This window comes from Eublepharis macularius, chromosome 5 (assembly GCF_028583425.1).
Source record: "Eublepharis macularius isolate TG4126 chromosome 5, MPM_Emac_v1.0, whole genome shotgun sequence".
NCBI classification, from domain to species: domain Eukaryota; kingdom Metazoa; phylum Chordata; class Lepidosauria; order Squamata; family Eublepharidae; genus Eublepharis; species Eublepharis macularius.
The window spans coordinates 103,799,342-103,824,342 of record NC_072794.1 but is presented as its reverse complement, the minus strand read 5'-3'; the positions used below and the strand labels follow the sequence as shown (position 1 = coordinate 103,824,342).

General features: G+C 45.9%; 1 protein-coding gene and 1 long non-coding RNA gene across 2 annotated transcripts in view; one reads left to right on the top strand and one right to left on the bottom strand.

The window, feature by feature from the left end:
* Nucleotides 1-3,694: 3,694 nt before the first annotated feature.
* LOC129329885 (uncharacterized) lies at nucleotides 3,695-7,142 on the bottom strand. The gene is made up of 3 exons (XR_008597033.1): nucleotides 7,053-7,142; nucleotides 4,886-5,018; nucleotides 3,695-3,754 (listed from the first exon to the last, which is right to left on the bottom strand). It is a non-coding gene; the product is annotated as an uncharacterized LOC129329885 (long non-coding RNA).
* CELSR2 (cadherin EGF LAG seven-pass G-type receptor 2) overlaps nucleotides 6,822-25,001 on the top strand; it is a 129,018-nt gene continuing 110,838 nt past the window's right edge. The window contains exon 1 of the mRNA XM_054979609.1: nucleotides 6,822-10,284. Coding sequence (XP_054835584.1) covers nucleotides 6,822-10,284 — 3,463 coding nt within the window. The remainder of the gene's footprint in view (nucleotides 10,285-25,001) is intronic.

Sequence of the window (25,001 nt, the reverse complement as noted above, 5' to 3'; positions counted from 1 at the left end):
GAGAAGAACTCCGTGTATACTGCCCTGAGAAAGGGTGAGATAAAAATACACTAGGTGGATAGCAATTTTGTAACCTGTGACGTGGCCCTCACTCACAGAGTGGCACATTAGGAAGCTGAGCTGGCATTGCGTCCCCCAGGCTGTCCCATTTTTCTTCATTCCTTCTCTAGCAGCATCTGAGTGCATGCATCAGCAGTGCCTCATTTCCCAAGGCTCTTTTACAGGCTTAACAAAGGGAGTCTGCATGATCCCACCCTTTTTAGGCTCTTGTCCTTGAGGGTGCTAGGTACCTTCACATCCCTTACAGGATGTGTCCTAAATCCAGGGTGTAATTAATTGATGGCCATTCTCCTTCTGAATGGCACTGTCCAACTTGTTTGTTTTCACTCACTAGGCTAGGAGGAGAGGCAACATTCTTTCCTGTATCCCTAGGATCCATTGAGAGCTCCAGCCTGTCAGACTGCATACTTGGTTGGCTCACAGCTAGAAAGCTCTTTGGCTGTTAGAGTGGAGGCAGAAAGTGTAAGAACGTTTAAGGAAAACTGTCCATGTGGCCTCCAGTCGTGCCATCTGAACATACAAGAAGCTGTTTGTTCAGAGAAATCTTTAATGCTGAGTTTCCTGCATCTGCTTTGTTCTGTGCTGGGGGAATACCTAATTCCTGCAAAGAAATAGGGAATTGGTGGCAGAGGTTTTTCATGTCCTTATTGATAGTTAGGATGCTGGTATTTGTACAGTCCCACAGAATGACAAAAAGAATAAAATAAATGACATACATTTAAAAAATGAAATTTGTTTAGACATTCTGCAAGCTTGCAAACCCAGTGGATTCATCCATCACTTGTAGGTGCACACAACAAAACATTAAAACACATCTAGTCATGTGATGTCACACATCATTTGGTTAATCTTAATAAAAGGTATGATGTGAATTGTGTTCTGGGCTTTGGGGTCTTACTTTTGGACCAGAACAACTGCTAACAACTTCTTAGTCATATAACGCCTCCTGAGGCTGCCTGGGTATGCTGATCTGAGGACACAGAACCAGAAATGTTTTCTCTCTCTTTCTTGTTATTAGGATAGCATGCCAAGGCAGACAACCATTTGTTTGGAGACTCTTGCTTGGATGCACCAGAGTGTTTCCACTGATAGACTTGTGTTCATGGAACATGATTTTCTTGCCTCCACGTTTCTGCAGCAGTCCAAAACGTCCCCAGAATAGAGAGGTAACCAATTTTCAAGGCTTTTTTGTGAATGAGAAGTGCTTGTGGAAGATGGATGCTTGCACACTGCTAAATGCCTGCACAGAAGAGATATCTGCACAACTTCTGAACAACTGGCTTCAGTCGTATCAACTGTGCAGCTCTGTTTTTAATAATCTTCTCCGTCATTAGAGCCACCCAGGCATGGCAACTGTGCATCCCCTGCCTGAAATTCCTGCCCAAGTTTTACAAGTGGTGGAATCTGATAGAAAGAATCCTTTCTCTCCTAACCAGCATGTGTCAGTATGGCCTTAACCGGCCCCATTTCCAGTCTGGTGAGATGAAATATGCCAAAGCTTGCCACAGCTATGAATTCTCTAGGTAGCCTCTGGCAAGCATCGCTCTTTCAAGCCCCCCTCCTCAGTAACGTGGACTGGGCTTGCTGCATTGTTTTTTTAAGTATTACTAGGAAATTGTATTTCAAGTACTGAGAATTTTATATTGTTGTATAAATGTTAAGTTTAATATGATCCCTTTTCTAATATATATGTATTTTATGAGGCATTCAACATATACATTTGTTTAAAATAAAAAATGCCAAAACCTTATAAAACAATTTAAATCCTAACAACTGCCATATATAAAACTATATTAAGAATATGAAGCCAGTGACTTTTTTTCTACTACTATTATTTCTGCTGCCACTCTTGCTTCTGACTTAAGAATGGGGTCCTTTTCTTCTTTCTTTCTGCCTCTATGTATTGCTTATAAGCAGAGCAGGGATTTTAACTAGTGTGTATGTTAGTTACCGAGTTTGCAGCCAGAGAACAAACACTTATTGTTGGCAGCACATTAAATAGAGTAGACTAGCAGCTTTTCTGTGTTAATCAGTCCAAAGAAAGGGACATGTTCTATTTTATATGCACCTGCAGTGAGTGGGGCTCTCAGAGTGCAAGAGTCATTGCCCTTTTAAGAAGCACTATTCCAGGGGCAGCCCTTGTGCAAATAGGTTGGATGGGGCTGCAAAAAAACATACACAAGCAAAATGTGCTACAAAAGTCCATGTAGCCTGAGACAGAAGGGAAACAAAGAATCTAGGCTCTGCCTCAGCCAGTTAATGATCAGGACCACCCATGACACTGGAGAAATCCACTGGGGAAATTGAGGTTTTAGTCAGAGAGCTCTGCGGACTGGCTAAGGCTGCTGTCCAGCGTAGCCTTTGCAGAGCTGCTTAAGCACATTTTACAACAAGACCCCCTAATGGCTCTTAAGAGGGACGGAATTCCAATCAAATGAGTGACTGTTCAGAGTTCTGCTCAAGTTTAGCTCCCTTCCTGAATCAGAATATCATTAGTCCATTCTCTCTGAGCGGTAGCAGTGCTCCAGGGAGAAAAAGGTCTTTCCCAGTTTTAACTTGAGATGCTGGAGATTGAGTCAAGGACATTCTGCATGCAAAACATATCGCTCTGCCACTGAGCCACAATAAACAAACCCATCCATATGAAAGCAGCCTTACCCTGTCAGATCTAGCACAGTAAAGTCTACCCTAATGGGCAACATCTCTAGCAGAAATATTTCCATCCCTGGAATTTGATTGGCAGTGCTGGGCACTGAAGATGGGACCTTCTGCTTTATGTGCTATGACCCCTCCTGTACTTTCCTGTGCTTGCCATACAGAGGTCTGTCCAAAATTCTTCACCATACTGAGAGGAGCTTCTTGCTGCCCTGGAGTTGGCTCCTGGCCTGTGTGCCTCTTTAGGATTAGCTTTAACCAGTAGTTTGCATGCTTTGCCTTGTCTCAGTCTAACATAGCAGGAGACGATGGGGTAGATGCTAACTCCATGCCTATCCAAGGCAATTGGGTCAATGACCCTGGTATACATGTGTTGCCAAAGTATATGAGGAGGGCAGATGACAAACAAATGGTTCTTGGCTCCCATGGCAAAGTGATTCTCCTCTCCATAATTACTTCCTGGTAAGATCTATGTCAAACTCATTCATATGGTTTACTCATCACAGATATTGTGGCATCACATGGAGAGTCTATTTTTCTTCCTTCTTAGAACTGAAAGCAGCTCAGTAGAATCCTCCAAGATTTCCTGTGCAGGAATCAACCAGGTTCTGCTCTGCTTGGCTTCAGCAAAGTGACTGCATCGCGCTCTCTATCTGATTTCTGGAACAGCTGTGTGGCCTTCGCAATTGTGATTCTGAGACGGGGGGGGGGGTTGGCCTCTCTGTGCCCTGTTTGAAGGCCTTTGGGGGCTGCTGCTGACCACTGTGTGAAATCAGATACTAGATGAGATGGGCAATTGGCCTGTTCCAGTTTAGCTACTTTTTAAAACTCTTATTTTAGAAATTTGCAAAACTCATATACGCTTGTGATCTGAATGTGATCAGTTTTATTTGATCAGTTTTATGTGGAGCTCACCATGAAGTGGTTAACAAAACTTCTTTGAAAAGAGAGGACAATCTGAAAGTCTTTCTTCCTCATCCATGAACCACCTCCACTCTCAGCAGCAATATCAGGAGAGTTCAGAACCCAGGCCAGTAATCTGTGGATTGGAGATGAAGAAGAAGAGCAGTGACACAAACAGCCTCTTAAGGTCTCCAGTGAATTAGCCTAGTAGATGGACAAAAAGTCTAGCCTCTTCTAAGAGTCTCTCTACACATTACTAAGCACCTAGTGACACTCAAGTGCAGGATTGTGAGTGTAGTTCTCAATTTGCATGCAAGCTGTTCTTGCTCAGTGCACATGAATGCTGCTTTCACAGGAGATCCCTTTCTTTGACTGCATCTGCAAGTGATTCCAAAGAGCAACGCACCAATTCAGCTCTGTTTTTGCTGCAAGAACAAATACTGTAGGCTCCTGTGAATTGCCAATTTGCATTTCTCTATGGTGTGAGAAAGTGCATTTCGATGGATACGAGGGAAACTGGGATACTTTTAGCAGTTGAGGAGGAATTGATATGAAATGCGTGTGAATGTACTCATGGGGAGCAAACTGGACTGTGTGAGCAAGTGCATGAAAAGCTGGAGGTGAGACACATGAAATGAGGTTCACTTGAGCATCACTAGGTACTTAGTAATGTGTAGAGAGAGACTGAGTAATACAACTCTGGCCTTCTTTTCTTGGTCTCCTGTTCAAGTACTGATCAGGGCCAACTCTGCTTAGTTTCTGAGATCTGATGAGATTGGGCTACCTGGACCCTGCAGGTCAGGGCTTAATCCCGTTAGACCCTATTAATTCATAGCAATAGTTTGTTGTTAGCTAATGGATGACCCATGGAGAGGGGATGTTCTAATGCTTCTCATGTCCCTTGAAGGGATTTGGATTCGGTGTGGAGTCTCCTGAGATTCCCCTAGTAGTAAAGGCCAGGGCGCTAGAAGCCTACTTGAATCTTAGAACAGCAGCTGTTTTTTAATCATTTGATTTTAGCAAGAATTGAAAGCTTCGTGTTCCTAATTTAAGCAAGGAATAACCATCTCTGAACTTGCATTCTTCACCGTCTTAACATATAAACAAATATCGGGCTTGAAACTGTGCTCCCTGGGTATGTTCCATGAGTCTTAACTCCTCGTTCATCCTAGAGAAAGCTACTGGGCTGGATCCAGCTATCTGTGTGAAATCCCTCTCCCAGGTACCGACCAGAGGCAAGTTATCTGGAAATCACTGCTGTGTTTACCAAGTATGGATGATGATGTGCCAACGTGAAGTTCTTTTTTTCTCCTTCTGGTAATGAGCCATTTTCTGTCTGCTCTGGAAGACCCCAATAACCATGGATGTTGGGTCATTTTTTTCTCTGCACTTCCTGCTAACTAGAAAATCAGCTTTGTGTTATGACTGAGAACAAACAGTGGCAGCTATTGAGCTGTAGTTCAAGTATGCATAGAAGAGAGAGAGAGAGAGTTCAGAAGCTGTTGGGGTCTGTTTCCTGTCCTGGTCCCTATGGGATGGGGCAATCCAGGACACAGCAACTCTTGCTTCAATGGTGGTGAGGTACTGGATTTGCTAGAGTGCATTGGGGTGGAAACTAATGACTGGGAGTCCTACATGAGCTGGTTCAAACAGGCATTTGGCAAAAAAAGTGGTGGGCTGAGGCAATAAGAACTAAATGGAAATTGTTCGGGATTTTCGATTCCTTGGCTCAATCATCAACCCAAAGGGAGAGTGCAACCAAGAAATCAGAAGGAGACTGAGACTTGGAAAGGCAGCCATGAAGGAACTAGAAGAGATCCTTAGGGATACAGATGTCTCTCTGGGGACCAAGAACAAGATTCTCCATACTATGGTGTACTCCATTACTATGTATGGATGTGAAAGTTGGACAGTAAAGAAAGATGACAGGAAGAAAACTGATTCATTTGAAATGTGGTGCTGGAGGAGAGTGGGTTCAAATCAAGCCTGAATTCTGATAGCCAAAACTGAGGCTATCGTACTTTGGTCACATCATGAGAAGACAAGACTCTCTGGAAAAGTCAATAATGCTAGGCAGTAGGAAAAAAGGAAGCCCCAGCATGAGATAGACTGACTCAGTAAAGGAAGCTACATCCTTCAGTTTGCCAGATAGGAGCAAGTCTGTTAATGATGGGACATTTTAGGGGTCTTTCATTCACAGGGTCACCATAAATTGGGAATGACTTGATTGCACGTAACACCCCCCCCCCTCAGCTTTGCCTCTCCAGAACTGGAGCTGGTTGTACTGGGCAAATGGTTAGCATAGGAACTAGAGGGATACCAAGCGCTTTGTTTTAAAGTGAGAGATGCTAGGGTAAAGCTCATGCAAACTACTAATCCCAGATTATAAGAGCTGGTTGTTATGGAAGGGCACTCTGCACATGCTCAAATTGCTTTGCGTATTTCTTGGCACTAAAACCAGCAACCTTTAGTGATCCCTGGTCATAGGTCACAGAGTCCTTGCAAACATGGTCTCCTGATAAGCCAGAGACATTATTTTTCTCTTTGGCCGGGGCGGCGGGGGGGGGGGGGACTGATGTAGCAAGCATAGCAATGGCTACCTGCCAACATGGGGCAAGGAAATCATTACTTTTCTACAGGGAGAAAGGGCACCCAAGAGGCTGGAGGAATATGGCCAAGCCTCGGCCAGTGATGACGATGCCTATCTGTACGTCCTGGTGTATGCAGGCTGGCTATGGTCATTGACAAGAGTGAGGCACTTTGGGCATGTTCAAAACCACGCTGGTTGACCCGAGCCATTGGCAACGGGCGGCAGGGCTGCGGATATGAGCCCCGTCTCAAAAGGCGCCCTGCTGCTCTGCTGCCACGGGGGGAGAACGGGGCGATGCTGAAGGGCTGGCCCCACAGCGCGGCGGCTCCTCTTGCAGCAGGCAGGATGACGCGGCTCCTTTAAGAGCAGCAGGTCTATGGAAATGAGCCTCGCGGAGCCTCTGCCGCAGCGGAGCCGAGCCGGGCTTGCTTGGCAGGCGGCGAGACTGGAGCGGGCTGCGGGGAAGAGCGCACGCGGCGGCGGCGGACCTGCTCGGGCTCATCGGGGGAGCCGGCGGGCGCCTCTGCCCGGAACCCCCCTGGGCATGAAACCCAGCTGCTGACCGACCGACGGACAGACGGAGCGGAGGCCGGACTGCAGGCGGCGGCGGGAGATGGGCGGCGGCTGCTGCTGCGCCCCGGCCCGGGCTCTGCTCCTGCTGCTGGCGCTGGGGATGCCCCGCTCCCGAGCCGAGCGCCTGGCGGATCCGGTGCCGCCTGCTCTCTGCGCCCGGAGCGCCTCCTGGACGCCGCTGCGGCCGCCGGACGAGCAGCCCGGCTGCGCCACGCCGCCCGCCTTGTGGCTCTGCCCGGCGCCGCGTCCCGCCCGCGGCCTCTGGGCGCACCTGCTTGGGCCGCTGTGCGGCAGCGCGACGGCAGCGGGCGAGGACGGGCCACTGCTGCTGCTCAGCCGCCTTCTGCTGGCCCAAGATCCGGGCGGCCGCTTCCGCAGAGGACGGAGCCGGGCGCTGTGCCTGGAGCCGGGCTCCCGCGTCCCTCTGCCGCCGGGCAGCGCGTGGGGAGGCTGCCAGCTGCGGTGCAGGGTGCGCGGCGGGGGCGGCAGCCGGAGCCTCTCGCCCCACCCCCGCGGGGAACTGATCCTGCCCCCGCGGGCCATGTGCCTCCGCTCCGGGCACCCGCTGCGCCTGGGGCTGCTGTGCGGCCGCTGCGAGAAGAAAGGCGAGAGCTTTGTGCGCTGGAGCCTGGGCCTGGGCACCTCGCCGCGCGAGATGGAGGCGCTGTGGCTGCAGGAGGGGGACCTCCGCGGCCGGGCGAACAGCCGGAGGAAGCGCAACGTGAACGCCAGCCCGCAGTTCCACAAGCCCACCTACCAAGTGGCTGTGCCGGAGAACAGGCCCGCAGGGACGCCCGTGGTTTTGTTGGGGGCTGTGGACCCGGATGAGGGGGAGTGGGGCCGCCTGGACTACTCTATGGACGCTCTTTTTGATAGCCGCTCCAACAGCTTCTTTGCCATTGACCCCCAAACCGGTGCAGTGACCACAGCTGAGGAGCTGGACAGAGAAACCAAAAGCACCCATGTATTCCGTGTGATGGCCACGGACCATGGCATACCACGCCGCACAGCCCTGGCCACACTCACGATTACAGTCAGTGACACTAATGACCACGATCCCGTCTTTGAGCAGCAAGAGTACAAAGAGAACATGCGGGAGAACCTGGAGGTCGGCTACGAGGTGTTGACAGTGAGAGCCACTGATGGTGATGCCAGCCCCAATGCTAACATCCTGTACCGCATCTTGAATGGTAATGGGTCCAACAGGATATTTGAGATTGATCCGAAGTCTGGTGTCATCCGCACCAATGGTCTCGTTGACCGAGAGGCTGTAGAGTCTTACCAGCTAATAGTGGAAGCCAATGACCAAGGCAAAGACCCTGGGCCACGCAGTACTACAGCCACAATCCACATCACGGTGGAAGATGATAATGACAACTCACCACAGTTCAGTGAGAAACGTTATGTGGTGCAAGTACCTGAGAATGTGGTTTCAAACACACACGTCCTACGGGTGAATGCAACAGACCGTGATAAAGGTAGCAATGCTCTAGTGCATTACAGCATCATGAGTGGCAACACCCGGGGGCAGTTTTACATTGATGCCCAGACAGGTAACATTGATGTGGTCAGCCAGCTTGATTATGAGATGAATAAAGAATACACACTTCGCATTAGGGCCCAGGATGGAGGAAGGCCTCCCCTCTCCAATATCAGTGGCCTGGTGACCATCCAGGTGCTGGATGTAAATGACAATGCCCCTATCTTTGTCAGTACCCCTTTCCAGTCCACAGTCCTAGAGAATGTGCCTGTTGGCTACTCTGTTATCCACATTCAAGCCATAGATGCAGATTCTGGGGAGAATGCTCGACTGGAGTATGCTCTAGTTGACACTGGCTCTGATTTCCCCTTTACTATCAACAACAACACAGGATGGATTGTGGTGGCAACCGAACTGGATCGTGAGTCAGTGGACTTTTACAACTTTGGTGTTGAGGCCCGAGACCACGGCAGCCCTCCGATGACCTCTTCAGCCAGTGTCAGCATTACCGTCTTGGATGTTAATGACAATAACCCTGAATTCACCCAAAAGGAATATGCCATGCGTCTTAATGAAGATGCTGCTGTGGGCACCAGTGTCCTTACAGTCTCTGCTATTGACAGAGATGTCAACAGTGTAATCACCTACCAGATCACTAATGGGAACACCCGTAATCGCTTCTCCATCACCAGTCAAAGTGGTGGTGGTCTTATCACCTTGGCCCTACCTTTGGATTATAAATTAGAGCGCCAGTATCTGCTTACTATCACAGCTTCTGATGGCACTCGACTGGACACGGCACAAGTCTTTGTCAATGTCACCGATGCCAATACTCATCGGCCAGTGTTCCAGAGCTCTCATTACACTGTTAACATCAATGAGGACCGGCCAGTGGGCACCACTGTAGTGATCATTAGTGCTACAGACGAGGATACAGGGGAGAATGCCCGCATCACTTACTTCATGGAAGACAGCATCCCTCAGTTCAAGATTGATATGGACACTGGTGCTGTCACCACCCAGATGGAACTGGACTATGAGGATCAGGTGTCATATACCCTTGCAATTACAGCCAGGGACAATGGTATCCCACAAAAATCAGACACCACCTACTTGGAAATATTAGTCAGTGATGTAAATGACAATGCACCACAGTTCTTAAGAGATGGTTACCAAGGTTCTATATATGAGGATGTCCCAGCCTTCACTAGTGTCTTGCAGGTTTCTGCCACTGACCGAGACTCTTTCATGAATGGGAGGGTGTTCTATACCTTTCAGGGTGGAGATGATGGGGATGGAGATTTCATAATTGAATCAACTTCGGGCATTGTTAGAACTTTGCGTAGGTTAGACAGGGAGAATGTCCCATTGTATGAGCTTAGAGCATATGCAGTTGATAAGGGTGTACCAGCCATGAGAACTCCGGTTGATGTGCATATCACTGTTCTTGATGTTAATGATAACCCTCCAGTCTTTGAACAGGATGAGTTTGACATCTTCATTGAGGAGAACAGCCCCATTGGTTTAGTGGTAGCTCGGATCACAGCCAGTGACCCAGATGAGGGCACCAATGCCCAGATCATGTATCAGATAGTGGAAGGTAACATTCCCGAGGTCTTCCAACTTGACATCTTTTCAGGAGAACTGACAGCACTGATGGATTTAGATTATGAAGCCAAATCTGAGTATGTCATTGTGGTGCAGGCCACTTCAGCTCCACTAGTGAGTCGGGCAACTGTTCATGTCCGTTTGCTGGATAAGAATGACAACATACCTGTCCTGAAAAACTTTGAAATCATTTTCAATAACTACATTACAAACAAGTCCAGCAGTTTCCCTACCGGGGTGATAGGTATGATTCCGGCCTATGACCCTGATGTCTCTGATCATCTGACCTATAGTTTTGAACAAGGCAATGAACTGAAGCTGGTACTTCTGAACCACAGCACTGGGGAGCTGCGTCTGAGCAGGGCCCTGGATAACAACAGACCTCTAGAGGCCATCATGAGAGTTTCTGTTTCAGGTAAGACAGTGTGAGTATTGCTGTGAAACCAAATCTGAATCACACAGTATAGAAAGACCGTTCAGCTGTTGGAACCGTCTAGTTCAATTTCCTGTCTCTTGCATGAAGGGGATCTTACACACTTTTGTTACAGAAGCTATGGCTTTGCCTCAGACAAGGGGAATCTAATCACAATGATAAAACTCTTCATTATGGAACTCCTAAATAACCCTTCTTTTTAAATATGGGCAAATAGGTAACTGTTCAGCATTAACAATCTTTTCTAGCTGATACTTTCTCATGTTTTAGGTTTCTGTGTCCAGTAATAGCTGCAGAGATCACTTTAGAATTGGTTGAGTCTTCTTAGCTAAATGGCAGAGCGGTTTTGTGCAGGCTGATCCTGTTGACTGTCCAGTCTGCTTTAATGCAATAGCTGAAGCTGCCGTCTCTCAGGTTTGCACCTTCTCCACAGGCTTCCAGTTTTCATGCCAAAGAATGTCTCCCTCCACCTTACTTTTCCATTTGAATAGAATCAACCACTCGAGGATAATTCCGCAAAAATTGACTTCTTTTGCATATGAGTTGAATGTCTGATGGTTTGATGGCATCAGAGCAGTGTCCAAGGAAATGCAGATGAGAAGGGAGGAATGCATGATGGGTGGGTTCTCTGGTTATTAGTTTATTAGATAGATCTGACTTTCTGGAATCTGAGTTTATATCTGGTGATACCTGGAAGCTGATGGAGAACAGGACTCAGGGTGGTCATCTGAAAGCAGTGGAAAGATATCTGATGGTTCTGTGAGGCAACACTTGGTACCACTATGTCAGTGCTCCTACAATGAGCAATCTGACCAAGTAAGTTGTGGCTCACAAAAATTTATGCCACATAAGTGGAATGTGTGCCCAAAATGGGTACAATATTGTGCAAACTTGTCAGTGGAGTTTACTGTCTGTTGACCAGAGATATGTGATTGCCTCTTTAATTAGCCAAAATAGTTCTCTTTTTCTATGCTGCCTCTTTATTATAATTCCATATCCTTCTGCATTGCAATTAAATTGAATTAAATGTCATTGTCCCAATGCCGACCTTTTCAGGGTGTACAGCAGAGGTAGCATCAGCAGAGATAGCTGTTTGTAGCTAATGCTAAGGAAAAACCATGCTCCCCCAGGCAGGGGAGTGCAGGAGGGCCAGTGACAAAATCTTAGGACTGTAGGGCATTAGAATGTTTCTTTGGGTGGCAGAGAAAGAGTGGCTTTTTGCTTATAGCATGAACATGGAGAACCAGTCTAAGAATTAAATTGCTTAATTTTAATTCACTTTTGTCTTCTAGAATTTTGATCCCAAAAGGGAAAGATTCTGATTAAGATCAATTCAGACATTCAGAATACCAACGCTTGGTTATATATAGCTTCACTCATAAGGCAGTTGTTGAAATACTGTTGATAGAACCAAGTCATATTAAACGTAACTGCAGCTTCAGAGAGACAGGTGTGTACATGTGTTGGTCACTACTGCACATCTTAAAAGTGCATGTTTCTGGTCATTTGCAGTGACCCACTTAAAGATCATGTGCTGTCATTTTCGTGGCATAATTTCAATTAATCTTTAAGCATGTTACTAGAAATGACTAGGAAGAGGTGCTTCAGATGTATTTTTGTGTGCATGGTGAGAACATGTGTTAAAGATGTATGTATCCAAAGTCAATCTAAGTTATGGTAGACAACTGAAGGTCTATGAGCAGCTTGCCAATGCTTTTCCTCAAAGAATCCTTACCAAAGTGACTGAGCTGTGGGCAAAGGGCATGTCATTTTGGTGTGAGCAGAAGGTAGGGAGAACAACTTTGGTAGGCGAGATAAAGGCCTTATATAGCTCACCATCACTGTGAGTAGTTCATTTGCATCTCATTGTGAATCAGGCTATTGTCAGCTTGCTCATGCAAAGCCTATGTTGGTCCAAATTCAGTCTAGTGCATGTTCCTTTCACTGCAGGAGACTTCTTGGCTTGATAATCTGTCGACCTGTTTTTTCCCAAAGGTAGAGGATCACAGCCTGTGTCTTCAGAAGGAATTGGGAGGCTTTTGGAGAGGATGAACTGTGATAACAAAATGGGTCTGGTAGCTTTCATTGGCTGAAAAGTCATTCCTATCAGGGATGGCATGCAGAACTGGGATAGGAAATATATTCTCTTGTTCCTTGGAAGAACCTCTCCTAGCCTAGCCTGACCATTAGCATCTATAATTTCCCTTTCCTTCAAGAGAGTGACTAGTACTTACTTGTCTTTGCTGTTGGGTCCTTGTGTAGCAGCACCTGTTTGACAAGATTTCTGCTAGACATTAAGAAGCAAGTTTATGGTCCAAATTTTGCTTGCGATGCAGTTGGCATCTGCCATTAGGGAGAGCTAATGACAGTAGCATGTGCAACTAGAAGTGAAACCTGCCAACTGCCTGTAGCAATCTTGACTGAGTTAGCAGGGCTGGGTTAGCAGAGCTGTAGAACTGGAGATATTTGTGATAGGAGTGGGAGTAGGCGGCCTGTGTGTCTTGAGATCTGCACAGTAAGTTGGCAGGCCCATTGAGGGTCAGGTCATCCAAATCCCTGCCATGGGTAAAATAATAATGATGGCGGTGGTAATGGAGGTTGAGGACTTATAGACCACCCATCTTTCCCTAAACATCCTGTGTTATTTTTTTAACTTCAAAAGGTGATTTTGTAACATTCAGTAATTTGGTTGCACCGTTCTCATGGCAGAGGAATTCTTCCTATTTTACAGAGTGAATCTGCTTTCCTCCAGTTTCAATCCACCAACTTTCATTCTGCTATTGGTGGCAAAAAGAGATCACTTGCTTTCCACTGAGTTCATGGCAATCTGTCAAATATATGGTTATTTAACTGTCTTTTTGGTACATTGAACGATCCAAGTGCTGTCAGTCTTTTTCCATGTCATAATCTTGCATTTTAATCCCTGCAGTTTCTTTTCTCATATTTTTCTTCTCTGAATATCATTTAGCTGGTATGTATCCTACCTTGTATATGGTATCCAAAACTGGGTGGAAGACTTTCTGATAAACCAAGGCCCAACTTCAGGTAGATTTTTTTTTTAAAAAAAACATTGTCAAGTACACATCACGTGTTTCCCCATACAGACTAAAGGGAGCTATTATTATGATGAAGTGTTGAGGCTGCAGTCCTGGTGAAATGTGTTCTTTCTGTGCTGACTCTTGAGGGAGTTTTTACATCAAGTTGGAACTTGCAGAGTTAGTAGTTGCAGAACACAGTTAATGTTTTCAATCTATCCTTTCCCGGTTGGGCAGGCTTGCCTCCCTCTCCCCTTTCTTCTCACAAGTGCACAGTTAGGCATTCCAGATGGTCGCAGAATAAGATCTTCCGGGTCCAATAGCACCTATCACAGACTATGTGGAGAAACTGAGGAAGGATGATTGGGAACGTATGCAGAGGGGAGAGGAGTGCCTTGTCCCAGGAGCACTGCTGCATATTGCCTCTTATTAGTGCAGCCCTTCATAGCATGGCCTGGCTGCCAGAGACCAATTTGGAGAGCCTTATGAGCAGCTGTCCATGAGCCTTGGCAATTAAACTCTCAGCATGGTGGCTGCAGATTGCACCTGCTCTATGGGGACAGGAATACCAGAGGTGGGGGGAGGCTGGGGGATGCTACATGCTGGGTAGATAGATGGAGTGTTGATAATACCCACAGCCCCTGGCTGTCATCAGACCTGCACTGAATGGTATCCTTGGCTCTGACGCATGGGAAACCCAAGCCCCTGGTGTTACTGGAAATTGCTACAGCTGGCGCTCTCCAGAGCTAGTTATTGAGAGCTGCAGGGCAGGTTGTCCCTGGTGCCTGTTATCTGTAGTGTAGCCAGTAAAATGAAGGAAAACTAATGCCCAGCTGTATTCTCAGTCTGCATGTATGCAATTCTTGTGTTAGGTAACATAGTCTAGGTTTGAATCCCCACTCTACTTTGGAAGCGTGTTGGGTGACCATGGGCCTGTCACTGTCCATCAGCCTGACCTACTGCACAATGTTGTTGTTAGGATAAAAGGTTGTTAGTGGGACTTTTTTCTGGGAAAAAAGGTAGTGGATCTCTCTGTTATCACATGTGCACATGCAAAGCGTGCACGAGCCGCCAGAAACATACGATGATGCCACTTCTGGGAAGTGACAGCACTTCCGGAAGTGACCTCACTTCCTGGAAGTAACCTCGCTGAAGTGAGGTCATTGCACATGGCACAGCCACCTCCTTGATTCGAGCCTGCTCGCCTCCCCGCCCCTTACCTGGCAGCAATGTTCCCTCTAAGCAGTGCAGTGTTGTGAGCCAGAAATCTAATTTGTGAGCAGCAAATTGCAAGTTAGGTCACGCCTTTTCCAAAACCAGAATCCATTTGATTAAAAGACTTTTGAATTAGATTGTCTGAGGCATTGGTATTGGGTGCCATCAATATTTTGATGACACCCACTTATGCATGTGGTTCTCAAAAGCTTACGCTTCAATACAGTTGGTTAGTCTTAAAAGTGCTACTAGACTCTTTACTATTTTGCAACTACAGACGAACACGGGAAAGAAAGAAGGAAGCAAGGAAAGAAGGAGAGAGGGAGGGAGGGAAAGGCCAGGGAAGAGGCCGTGGAAGCAGGCAGCCCAGGAGAAACTCCACCCGGGGAGATGGCCCACGGGTCTTTGGGCGCCAGGGATGGGGCCACCAGTCACGTGATCTTTTTTCAGAGGTGCCGGTTCTCAGATCCTGGGAGATCCTGCTGAAAAAAAGCCCTGGTTGTTAGGATAAAAAGACAGGAGAATGCTATTATAAGCTGATTCGGTTCCCCATTGACTAGAAAAGTGGCATTGAAAAAAAAATCTGATGATGCTAATTTGGAGTGCATTTCCAGTGGGCTGTGTAGTAAGTAACATGATCTCTCAACCAAATGGCATCGTATGCTAAAAGGTACATCATGGTAGCCTAACAGTCCTTTAGGGGCAGGAAAAGCCATTTCCAGTGTGGACACTTGGGAATGGAGGGGGCCCTTTTCTTAGATGCCATTTCTAAGTACATAAGAAGTTCCCAACAGGATCAGACTAATGGTCCACCTTGTTCATTATCTTTATCACACAGTGGCCAGCCGCTTACTCTGAAGGGCCAATAAACAGGGCCTAGAGGCCAAGGCCTTCCACTGATGCTGCCTCTTAGCACTGGGATTCAGAGGCTTACTGCTTCTAATGATGGAGGTTCCTTTAAGTCACTATGGTTCATAGCTACTGATAGACCTCTTCTCTATTTTTATTTATTTTACTTCATTTATACCAACTTTTCTGCCCAGCGGGGACCCAGAGTAGCTTACACCAGCCTCCGTGTTTCCATTTATCCTCATAACAACCTTATGAGGTAGGCTAGGCTGAGAGTGTGTGATGCGTCCAGATCACCCAGTAATCTTCCATAGCAGAAAGGAGATTCAAACCCAGGTCTCCCAGGTCTTAGTCTGGCACTCTAACCTTCCACACCACACTGGCTGTTCATGAATCTGTCTAATCTCCTTTTAAATCCATTTATGCTTGTTGCCCTCACCATATCCACTGGCAGTGAACTCCACAGTTTAATTACTCATTGACTAAAGCAGAGGGTCCCCAACCTTTCTGAGCCTCCAAGCATCTTTGGAATTCTGACACAGCATTATGGGCACAACCATAAAACAGCGGCTGCAGGAGGAAGATCCAGCCACAAAATAGCTGCTGCAGCTTACCTTCAGTCACGTAGTGAAGATCCTTGTGCTGTGGTGGCAGCTGCTGCCAAAGCAATATTTTTTAAATATTTGCACAGCCAATCAAATTTCAAGCAGCCAGTCAGAAGCCGTGTTGGACAAATGCCCCTCCTGGCTCTGCCCAATTTCTAAAAACACTTGGCAGGTGCCAGGAAAGGTATCGCCAGGCACCGTGGCCCTCACAGTCACTAGGCCAGGGACTCCTGGCCTAAATATTTATTTATTTACATTATTTATAGTCCACCTTTCTCACAGTATAGTCAATATCAAAGACATTTCAATAAAACATTTAATGGGTATATACATGCAAATTTGCAAAGATTAAAAAAAACTCAGAAATCTAATACAGAGCTGAAGAAATGCTGCAGCAGAGCATAAACAATTCTATGACTGACATTTTAAACAACATAGGAACGACCCAGTAGGATCATAATTATAGCAATAGTAGTGGAGTCTATGGTCCATCAATATTTACAGCAATAGTAGTAAAATTTGTGGTCCCTCCCTATCCCTTTACTGATGGATCTCTGTGAACCGCTTCCTTACCGTACAGCCCTCCTATCTGAGTAAAAATCCCTTTTGAATAATTAAGTTTTGCATCATTTGCCAAAGGCCAGGAGAACAGAAGCTTTCCTAACCTCCTCAGGTAGATTGTTCCATAAAATAGGGGCCACCACAGAAAATGCCTGTGTATGGGCAGCTGCTATTTTGCCCATATGCATGGTGACACCTGCAGAAGGCCCTGTTCAAATGAGTGAAACTGTCATGGTGGAACATAGGGAGAGAGGCAGTCCCATATGTATGATGGACTGAGGCCATGAAGGACTTTGTATGTGATAGCCAATACCTTGAATTGGCCTCAGTAACTGATAAGTAGCTAATGGAGAGACTGTAGAATGGGAGTAATATTCATGGTCCTCTTAGCTTCCAATAATAACTGAGCTGCAGCATTCTGTACTGCCTTGAGTCTTGAGTTAACTTAGAGAGGAGACCTATGTACAGTGCATTACAGTAATCAAGTCTTGATGTTGCCATGGCATGGATCCAGGTGGTCACATTGGCCGCGTCAAGGTAGGGGGCTATATTCCAGGCTAGACAGAGTTTGTGGAAAGCATTTTTTGCAGCTGCTTTGATTTGCTTTTCTAGTAGTGGTGCTGGATCCAGTATAACCCCTAGGCTCTTAATGGAGTCTGCAAGGGTCAGATGAACTCCCATCGAAAGTGGGGAGTATGATATCTTTCAAGATCTCTGCCTTCTCAACCAGCATCACTTCCATCTTGTCTGGGTTCAGTTTCAATTTGTTTGCTTTTAGCTATTTGACCAGAGTGTCAGGCAGCAATCCAAGATTTCTACTGCATCCTGTGGTGATTTGGATAGTGAGATATAGAGCTGGATGTTATCTGCATATTGATAACATCCAATCCCATAGCTATGAATGAGTTCTCCTAATGCCTTTACGTAGAGGTTTAATAACATGGGGGCTAAAATTACACCCACAAGATAGTTCCTACTCTGCAGATAGCTTGTTTCCAACAGCTACCTTCTAAGTCCATTCCATGAAAAAAGATTTAAACTAGTATAAGACACACCCCTTGATACCCACTTCTGCCTTCAGGTGCCTGAACAAGATGGCATGGGCTACTGTATTGAAGGTGGCAGATAGGTCCAGGAAGAGCAACAAAGAAGCATGGCCTTTGTCTGTGTTCAGGCAGAGAGCATCAATTAATGCCAGCAGAACAGTCTCTGTCCTATAGCCCAGCCTGATTTCCGACTGAAGTGGTCCAACGCACCAGAGTTATCCAAGAAGATCTGGAGCTGGTCAGCTACTGCTCTCTCAACCACTTTGCCCAGAAAGAGCAGATTAGAGATAATGGGCCGTGTCATTTTTTTCTACGGATAGTTTTTAAAGTAGTGGGTGGATAACCTTTTGAACCAGCCATCATCAAGATCCATGTATGTTACTCCATGAGGTCAATGGGCTTGCCACTCCCAGGAGGATGCAATACTGCCCTTCTGAGGCAAGGGTGGTGTTTCCCCGTTGAAGCTGTTGATACAGTGTAGCAGCAACAGGAGGATTTCCGCATGGCAAGTTTACCCACAGTTTCCCTGCTCCTATCTCCCAGCACTAACCATCCCCGCTCTACTAGGAGCCAAGCTACAAGTGACGGATTACACTTGCCTGGCGAGTGAACAGACTCGCCTGGATTCCTCCCTGTTCACTTGCCCTCCACTTGCTCTCTGCTTGATCAAGTGGAGCACAAGTGGAGGGCAAGTGAACAGGGAGGAATACACGCGAGTCTGTTCACTTGCCAGGCAAGTGTAATCCATCACTTGTAGCTTGGCTCAAAGTCATTGGGGCTTTTTCAGTTTTTTAAAAAAACAAATAGGCAATTTCATTTGTTATATCAACATTCTGCCATAACAAGTAATTATAACCGGTTCTGCGAATTCCTAGATTTTTTTTTTTTTAAGTAAGTTTCCATCCCCTTCTCTCATTAGGGTTGATATCCTCCAGGTGGGGCCTGGAGTCCTCCCAGAATTCCAGTTCATCTCCATGCTACGAGATCAGTTCCCCTGGAGAAAAATTGAAGTTTTGGAGGGTAGACTATATGAAATCACACACCTGCTGAACTCCGTCCCCAAATTCTGCCATCGACAGGCCTTGAACTCAATTCCCCTGGACTTTCCCAGGCTGGAGCTGGCAAGCTTATCTGTTCTCAAAGGACAGAGACGTACTGTTTTTAAAAAAGGAAAGCTGAGGATTTGCTTATTGTTATTTATTAATATAACAATGTGAAATTGCCGATTTTTTTTAAAGCCTCAGGTGGTGGTGAGGGGAAATTGCCACTGGAAGGACAGGGTCAGGGAAAATGGCTGACACATGGGCAGGAAAATCCAAATTTCCCCACCCAGTCAGCAGAGGCCTGGGGGAGGGGGTTACTATCAGCAATGGCATGACTTCACTTCCAGAGAAAACTTGGAAGTGACGTCACCCTCTGTAGGAATTGCCAGAAACTCAGTTGTAAAACACTAGAGTTTTTTGTGGTTCCTAGAGAGGACTGTCATCACTTCTTGGTTTTCCTTGGAAGTGATGTCATGCCATTATTTTTCTCCTGTTGTCTGCAGCAGTGGGAAACAGGAGCTGGAGGTGGGGTATTTCCTGCCCCTTGTAGGAAACTGGCAGTCCTGCCCACATGGCAGCCATCCAGGCTTTACTACAGTCTTTCCCAAAACTTTACACTAAAAAAGATTTATGAAGCAGTGGAGAAAAGCCATGGAAATCTGGGGAAGTGTATTAATGTACTACTTACATTGTGGGGAAGCAGGAAAAAAATCTACAACCCAACTAGGAATCCAATTCCCCTGGTGAGGGTGGGGGATCCCACACTCCCACTTTTCGCCCCCCCCCCCATACTTACCTAGCCAGTGGGAGAGGAGAAGTGGGCCTCCCGGGCATGCTTCTGGGACTGGCACAACGATGACACTGATGTAATCGCCCTGCCCTGAGATCACTGCTGTGCATCACAGCAGGCCAGTTAGAACCCCAAACTGGCCAAATCAGGCTCGTTTGGGGACCAAATTGGTACACTGTGACACACGCACTCCCCAGCCTTGTGTGATGATGACATCACTTCCCAGAAGTGACATTGTTGTGCTGATGCGGGGCCATGTGCACACAAAGATCTAACCGGGAGCAACAGTAAGGTAAGCGCTGGGTCCCCCCAATCCTGCTGGGACGGTAAGGGGACCTGGTAATCGTATACTCAGCAGCAGATAAACTGTGTGAAAATGGGCATGCCACTGGCCATTGCACATATCATGATATCAAAGATGTACCTATTCAATAATTAACCAGTCCTGTGAATTTACATATACATACATGTATTGTACAGGTACAGTTGTTGGAGGAGTTGGGAGGCATTGCTTGATTCAGTTGCAAAGTAGGTTTTGCCTTTGCAGCATGTGCGAAATGTCCCTAAAGGTGCAGAGTCTGGTGAGGTGGTTGTCATTCCTTTGCAACTTGGTCTGTCAGAGTTGTGCTACATCTTGAAATGGGTTAAGATGCAAAACTTTCTGTATCTTCTGCAACACACAATCTTCATCCTGATTCCAGTTGTGCACATTCTGCTGAGCAAATGACTTAACTGAACAACTAGATCCTTGGAGGTTTCTCCTAGGTAGCTCTGTTTTCTTCAGTTTCACTCACTGTGTGTGCATTGGGTAGTGTTGGTCTAAAGGATGTGCTGTGAAGACCCTGGAATTCCACTTTCCACTCTTGCATTGGTGGTTACTAAACGGTTTCTCTGGGTTCTGGGACAAGTGTTTTGTAAATGTTGGCATTCATCAGTCCTAAAATGAACTGCACTTGCATTTAAAATGTTTAAGGCTGTGCTGTAGGAGATATCAAAATGTAAGCTAAAACATAGCTTCCATAGGAGTTGATTCCTGCAGCAATGTAAAAGATATAAGTATAAATCCAGAAATGATCCAGCTTCTTTGTGTCTTAGTTTCCCTTCTGTAACTGGGGAGCAAGAACAGGGTCAGAAGGAATAATATTGCTATGTACCCCCTCCCTTCCCTGAGTGGTAAGGAGACCAGAGGCAGTGCTGGAGGGCTTTGTTTCCTTTGACTGAAAGAAACCAGGAGACTTGCAGTGTATTTGTGATATCTGATTTGTTTAAATAAAAGCATAGTAGATTAAAATAGCCTTATACAGCTGGCAGCGGATACTGTATCAAATAGCCCCATAACAGCCACTGTATCCCAAGAATGCTTCCTTTTTAGCCAACTCCAATAAACAATTGTTTCCTTATTCTGACTGTGTCTGGTTTAAATTGCAACTGTTTTTCTGTCCATCTCCCAAACTCAGATGTGTTTCACATTCCAGGGGCTGGTGAGAAAGATTTTCAACCATCAAGGGACATTAACATTCTATTGTTTAGCCCCTAACCAAACCCAAGTGATAAGTGTATGAATGAGAATCATGATAACCAGGGATGAATAGTTAGGCAGGGATTTTTAATTGAACTTACTGTTACGAGTGCCAGAGTGCATAGTGTACTTCCAATCTTGATATGAGGTTGAAACTTTGAGGATGACTGTATATATTTACATATGTACATGCTCAGCCTCTACTAAAAACTGACATGCAAAGATAGCAGATATGGGTGTTTCCAGCTATCCTATTGCCAGTCCTGCACTATAATAGGGAATAGTTTCCTCCTTTCTCACTCTGCCCTGCTATCCCTAGATAGATTTTTGTCTCTTTGTTTCAGTTTCCTACTCAGTCCCCAGAGGTTTTCATCTCCATGTATGCCCACCAAAGCCTTCTGCTTTCTTAGCTCATGCTGTAAACTGTGTTGTTTTGTGTCACAGAGCTGAGTTTTCTGGGGTTAAACAGTGTCAGGAGCATGCTGTGTTGGCAAGAATGAAAATCCCAGAGCAGGCCAGGCAGGTGCTAAAGCTTCCTGTCCAGGGCAACCTAGGGTAGTATGGCAACGGGGGTGGTTGCAGATAATAATAACCCATCTGCTTCATGTTTGGACCTAGAAGACTGTGCTCCCGTGGAGGAACATACAGACACCCAGCTTGCCGTCTGACAATTCTTGTGATGTTTAGCCTTATGGAAAATGCTGGTCTAAAAGGTACAGTAATGTGACGGACAGGAGCATTTAGAAACAAAGGGATGAACAGCTCCTTATCATCCGTGAGTTAGAGTAACGGGATAGCAGAAGCAGATGAGACAAAATGAGGAGCAGATTGCTGGCAGTAAGCTCTTGGGGAGACTGAGACATTAACTAGGTCGGAAGCTGGAGCTCAGAGACTGGCAGTTCTGCTGGTGCCTGCCTAATATTCTAAGAAAATACGTACATCTTCTATCCATCTTGATTACAGCACTGTGTGGAAGCACTCTTATGATACTTTGTTTTTGCAGTTGCTTCTGTATGTATTTCTGAGAATGGATAAGTTTTGTCATGTGCCCAACAGCAGAGTCCTCCTGATGCCTTCAAATTCCACTTCGATGTATTTTGTTGAGAAGAGCATGTATTTTGTCCTTGAATATGTGTACTCAACTATTTAAAAATATTGCAAGAAATTACACTTAGTCTCTGAACTGAAGGGACCTCAGCAGGGTATCATGGCAGGGAGTCTGCCCCCGCCCCAACAACAACAACTACAACTTGTCATTACCTTCAGGGGAACTAATATCTGTAGTCTGGAAATGAGTCAGAATGGCACCCTGGAATTCATGCATATTGGAAGGCTCAGAGGCAATGCTTGCTTCCAGTACAAGTGGTTGGCAGCCTTCCCTATCCGATCACCCTTCAGTCCAGCTCATTAGGCAGCACAGAGGAGACTCCGGTAGCTTCAGTACAGGTCTCTTTATTGCCTGCAACTTACAGAGATGGGGAAACACTCCAGAAGACTGCATCCAACACACACACCCTAAAGTGAAGCCTCTCTCATACAGACCTTGATGGGGGAAACAGAAACTAGCTCTTGAGGGCTCACTTAAAGTTATACACACATATATACATTACACAAATAATCACAATGTCTGAAAAGGGCCATTGTCTCAACACTGGAGTGGATCCAGTGGTGTATTTTCACATGCGCAAGGACTTCTGCCTGCAGAGCATGACTTTCGCAGCAATCTGAAATGTCATCTAAAATTCTGCTCCTGGAGAAGAGAGAAAGTTGTGTTTCTTGAGCTGTGTGTCTGTGGGAAAAACACCTCATGTTGGTCTTTTCATGTACATTTGTACTGCAGGATCTTGTTGAGGGACACACATCATAGAGTTTTGTATAATTCTTACTGAGCGGATCAGATATCCTGTTTTAGTTTATCTGATCCCAACCTGAGAAGTTCACAGAGTATTTAAACTAGTGTTCTTCTCCACCGGCTTCTGTGACTGTATATCACAGGATGTGCAGGTTGCAGTGTTTGTTCCCTGATTTCATTGGATGTCCCAGGGACATAGTGCCTCAGAGAATGAGATGTGTGATTTGAGAGGTCTCTGATTCCAATGATGTATTTTCCACAGAAGGTAACCTTAAGCAAGCTACACTCCCTCAGCCTTGCCCTCCCAGCCCTCCCATATGGGGATAATAATACTGGCATGCCTTGCAGGGCCATAATAAGGTTTACAACAAAAGAATGCAAGTGAAATGCTTTGAACGCTGCAAGTGCTATATAAGTCCTCAAGGCCAATTATTTTCCATGAATATTACATACTTCTGCCTGTGTAACTCGAAGTCCAGCCTGTAAAGGAGCAGTTCAGTTCCCCTCATCCAAGCACTTACATCTTTCACTGTGGCAAATTTGTGCAAGCAAATTGGCGTATTGAAAATGCAGCCAGGGTGCTTCTGTTTTGAGTTCAGTACATGGGGAGACAAACCTGTGTCAGTTTCACAATGCTCTCTGCTCCACAGTTCAATCGGTGCTTCCTTTACCATTCTTATCCCACTTTTGTTAGCTCTGCTGTGGCATGGTAAATGTAGGTCAGTGGTGAGCTGGGCATTGTGGGGACAGCATTACTCCATGCCAGAATCTCCAGGTGGCCCTTTGTCCCAGACTGCTTTGTCCTGGTGTCTTAGGGCTAAACTAGACAGGATGCAGAGAGATCTGTAAATGGAATTCCTCAATGGTTTCTGTTAGTGAATAGCAGCCATAATCCCTCCCGATATGAATCAGGGCCATGTTGTGGAGAAGGGGCGGTTTTATTCACCTCTCAGCAAAACAAAACAGCAATGGTGTTTTTTTCTGTCTGGGGAACCACACAGTTGCCTTCAGAAGGCCATTTGAGGTTGAGGAAATGGTGCAGAAGGAAAGGTTAAATACTCCTTCACTATGGCGCTGAATTTGGGCACCTGCAGCTTCTGTTAGCAATAAAAACACTCTGGAGATCCATTCAAGGATTTCTTATCATCTCCTTTAGCCTTCAAGTCCTTAGCATTTGTTTTTAAAGAAGAAATCTTTCCCAGCTTGGGGTGTGCGTACGTCATTCCAGTGCATGTTGCAAATAAATTCTGATGATTTTCTGTGGAACCCTTAACCGGTCCTTTTCTTCTGCTATCTCAGAATGACTGTTTTTTTCCTCCAGCTTTTTGAATTAATGTTCTGATGTGTTTGATTATTTGTTCTGCATGATCTGTGTGAGCTCCACATGAACTATTGTAACTCACATTCCTTTTCAGCTGATTTCTCATGTCCTGTTAGAACAAGCTGCCCCTTTGGGTCAGTTCTCCCATAGATTTTTTTTCCATTGTGGAAAATGGTGGCTTGAATCCACTGGAAATTTCTGCAGGCAGAAGAGATTTACAAATGAGAATTTAAATTCCTTGCCTCCCTCTTCTGCTGCAGCAAAAATGCCACCCCCCAAGTGCTGCTTTTGGGGTATGGGGGGATCTTCCAGGAACAGCATAAGGGGAGAGCTGGAAGTCTGGCAAGAAAGGGGAAATCAGCAAAAATTGTCCCACTTCCATCCATAGAAATCTTCCATGGGATCCAGCCTAATAACGGTGACAAAAACAACACATAAAATGCAATGCAAAAAAAGTTGGCCTATTTGTAATTTCTTCCTGATACACCCATCAGGGAATGTACGCGTATGCCTGCAGACCTGGTTTCTGTGTATCGTAAGGAAGAAAAGTGGCACTCAGGCAGTTGCTGCTTGTTGCATCTTGTTTGCTGTTTTCAGTACAAGAATTAATTCAAGTTACTTTGTCTTTTGCATTTGGGGAAGAAAAGGCAGAAGGGGGAGCTCTTCTCAGTGGCATGCAGATTCTGTCTGATCTTGTGCTTTTCTCATTGTGGAGCTGAGGCAAGCAAGGACAGGCCAAAATAACAACAACAACAACAACAACAACCCTAACCACGAAAACAAAACAGGGTGATCCCCTGCTGGTGCACGTGGATGCTTTCCTTTACACACACAACTGTGTTTGCAGCTCATGAAAAACGGAC